Here is a 2,980-nt window from a genome sequence, read left to right as displayed (position 1 = left end):
TGATAATGTCACTAAAGCACTTATTTAGAGTGGCAGACTGTTGAATCTGTTGTGTAAAACCCGAGTGAATCGGAGAAGTTGACTAATTAATTCACTGTAAACAAAAGAAGCTGCAAACAAGCAACTGTACCCTCTAACGTGTTAACTGAGAGTATCGTGTTTCTTCTGTCAGCTGTGGGTGATGTCAGCACCCCGATGGAAACCAGGGCGTCATCTCTTGAGCTCATAGATGATCCTCCGGTCACAGCGTTGACTCCTCCCCAGCAGCCTACAACCCTGGATGCAGCCACACCTCCTCTCATACAACCTCCCAGCATCCCGGCAGGCAGAGCAGACAGGGTCGCTGCTCGCTTAGAGGCAAAGCTTCGAGGCCGAAGAGAGACGAGACTGATATTTAGGAGAAGATTAGGAAACAAACGGCAGAGAGCTTTTTGCTCTGTACAGATCAACAGCTGGGCTTGCCTGTGATGCGCTTGGCAGACGACAAAACATCACCCAACGAAGGTGGGTGCAAAAAGCTACATTTCCTTCTGACTTTGTTTTTAGAAAATTATGTAGATAGCATGTTTTGTAAGACTGCACAGCTAGGTTAATTGAACAAATTAGTGTTTTAGCGGGTTTTCCTTCCAGAATTTTTCTGTTCGATAATTTATCCAAATTCTTAGTCAGCTTCTGCAAGTTTGGGATAAGTTTTCAAAATGTCAAAAAAACAAGAGCATCCCACACACCGGACGAAGTGTTCAGTTTCTCAGGGTACATAGAACGCTGTTTTGATTCTTTGTCTCTTATTAATCACATCACATTCTGTATTTCCTCTTGCAGCAATGAACTACGGAGCCGCCTGCATTTTCCTGCGTGGAGGGAAGAACATTGTAAGTACCAGCAGCAGAAATATCTGACATTTCTTATTCTTCACAGCTTTGTGCTGATGTTTGCAAACTGCTACAAAAGCTTGATCGGATTATAACCCCAAAGGTAACAGGGTCAAATGAGACAGGTACACAGTCAGAGACAATCCGTGCAATCACGCCTCGTGATGATACTGGCCCATATGAAGCTCATAATCTACACTTAAATCCAGGACATCTCAAAATCCCAAAGGTTAATCTCTTTGTTACAGCGCCATTTAATTCTCTAGAAATATTTTATACTGAACTGTAAAAATAAACAAATGTTTTGTTAATTGTGTGGCCAAAGGTTGATTTTCTTCCTGTGTGTGTTTGGGGTTTTGAAGCTGTCTTCAGTGGTGTTGGTTGTGAATATCCATGTTACACTGAGCCTAAGCGATTATTTCTTCTCTTTGTACAGTCCAGAGAACTGGCTGATGATGAGATTGATGGTAAGTTGAATTTTCATCATCTGCATCTTTGTGTTTTCACGTGTTTTCATGATAGAATGCAGTAAAAACTCAACATTCCAGTGTTTCTTTTGCACCTTTCATATGCTCACTTGTCCTCTGAACACACGTTTAGAAGTCACTGTTCTGTACACTTCTGCAGAGCTGCGTGATGCTTTCAACGAGTTTGATAAGGACAAGGATGGGCTGATCAGCTGTAAGGACCTGGGGAACCTGATGAGGACGATGGGCTACATGCCCACTGAGATGGAGCTGATTGAGCTGGGCCAGAACATCAATATGAACCGTGAGTCCATGCTAAACAAAATATATGAAAAAGCTGATTTGCTTCAGAGTTCCACAATTAGATTTGTTTGGAGTTGCCAAACCCTTAAAATGCACGCAAGGTTGTCAATAATGCAACACTAATTAACTCTTTCTCTCAATTCTTGCACCTTTTTTCTCACTAGTCGGTGGCAGAGTCGACTTTGACGACTTTGTAGACCTAATGGCCCCGAAGCTTTTGGCCGAGACAGCTGGGATGATTGGCGTGAAGGAGCTCAAAGATGCCTTTAAGGAGGTGAGAGTGAAACGCTTTCCAGGAGCAATTATCTGATCTCGTCATGATCAGATTCGACTTACTTTCCCCATCATACTCATCATGAGAGTTTATTTTGTTATTCTTGTCTTTTTTCTGTGGTTAGTTTGACGTGGACGGAGATGGAGTGATCACAACAGAGGAACTACGGTCAGCCATGATAAAATTAATGGGAGAGCACATGAGCCGAAGAGAGATCGATGCCATAGTTAAAGAAGCAGATGACAACGGAGACGGAACTGTAGACTTCGAAGGTATGAAATGTCTGTCAGCTGCAGTGACATAAACATCAATAACAGCCTCATACAGCAGCACAGTAATAGTGCGATTAAGTTACATCGATTCATAAAGATGTCACTGAACTAATTAAACTCTTCCTCTCTTTTGCAGAGTTTGTCAGAATGATGTCCCGCCAGTGATGGCCATCAACGAAGCCAATCAATCAAGTTTATTTGCGTCTCTGCAAACATGCATTAATACTGATGTTGTCTTTCTCTGAAGCTCTTTGACAAATCAACTTATGCATATTCAAAAAAAACATGTAATACATTTAAAACTGTAATTAAGTGCTGTGAAGAAACACGAAGCAATATCAAGCTGTTCTCAGAGAGAATTTTAGAGCTATGCAAAGACCGATTATCGTGCAATGACTTTTTTAAAGTAAAGGCAAAAGTCTGTAAACAAAAGAAAGTGTATTATTTTAGTTGCTGATGTGTATTGAATGTACAAGAAGTCATTTTGGATTGGTTTGTTGAATTTAATTTTCAGGAGTGTATTTATCGGAACATATTTATAACATATTTATTGTTCTGACAGTATTGCATCATTCTAATCACTGAAACAATGTTACAATACAAGTAAGATATAAGATTAACACTTATGCTACTACTGTATTTATGGATGTATACAATATTTATTGTGGGCTTGTTGCAATGTGTAATTTGCAGGTTCACATTCTTGAATGAAATCCAGCAAGTTAAATTCTAATAATGGGAATCTGCCTTTTATTGGCAAATAACAAAATAAAAAATCCAAATATCTGTAAA

The 2,980-nt window shown here is 40.0% G+C and overlaps 1 protein-coding gene across 1 annotated transcript; it reads left to right on the top strand.

Moving 5' to 3' along the window:
- Positions 1–288: 288 nt before the first annotated feature.
- cabp5a (calcium binding protein 5a) lies at positions 289–2,980 on the top strand. Its single transcript, XM_023289840.3, has 7 exons — positions 289–504; positions 823–872; positions 1,309–1,339; positions 1,500–1,643; positions 1,807–1,916; positions 2,041–2,188; positions 2,325–2,980. The coding sequence occupies exons 1-7, from the start codon at positions 468–470 to the stop codon at positions 2,351–2,353; spliced, it is 549 nt and encodes a 182-aa protein (XP_023145608.1). The 5' UTR covers positions 289–467; the 3' UTR covers positions 2,354–2,980.

The sequence above is a fragment of the Amphiprion ocellaris genome, chromosome 18, assembly GCF_022539595.1.
Source record: "Amphiprion ocellaris isolate individual 3 ecotype Okinawa chromosome 18, ASM2253959v1, whole genome shotgun sequence".
NCBI lineage: Eukaryota > Metazoa > Chordata > Actinopteri > Pomacentridae > Amphiprion > Amphiprion ocellaris.
This window is presented reverse-complemented; position numbering and strand designations above follow the sequence as displayed.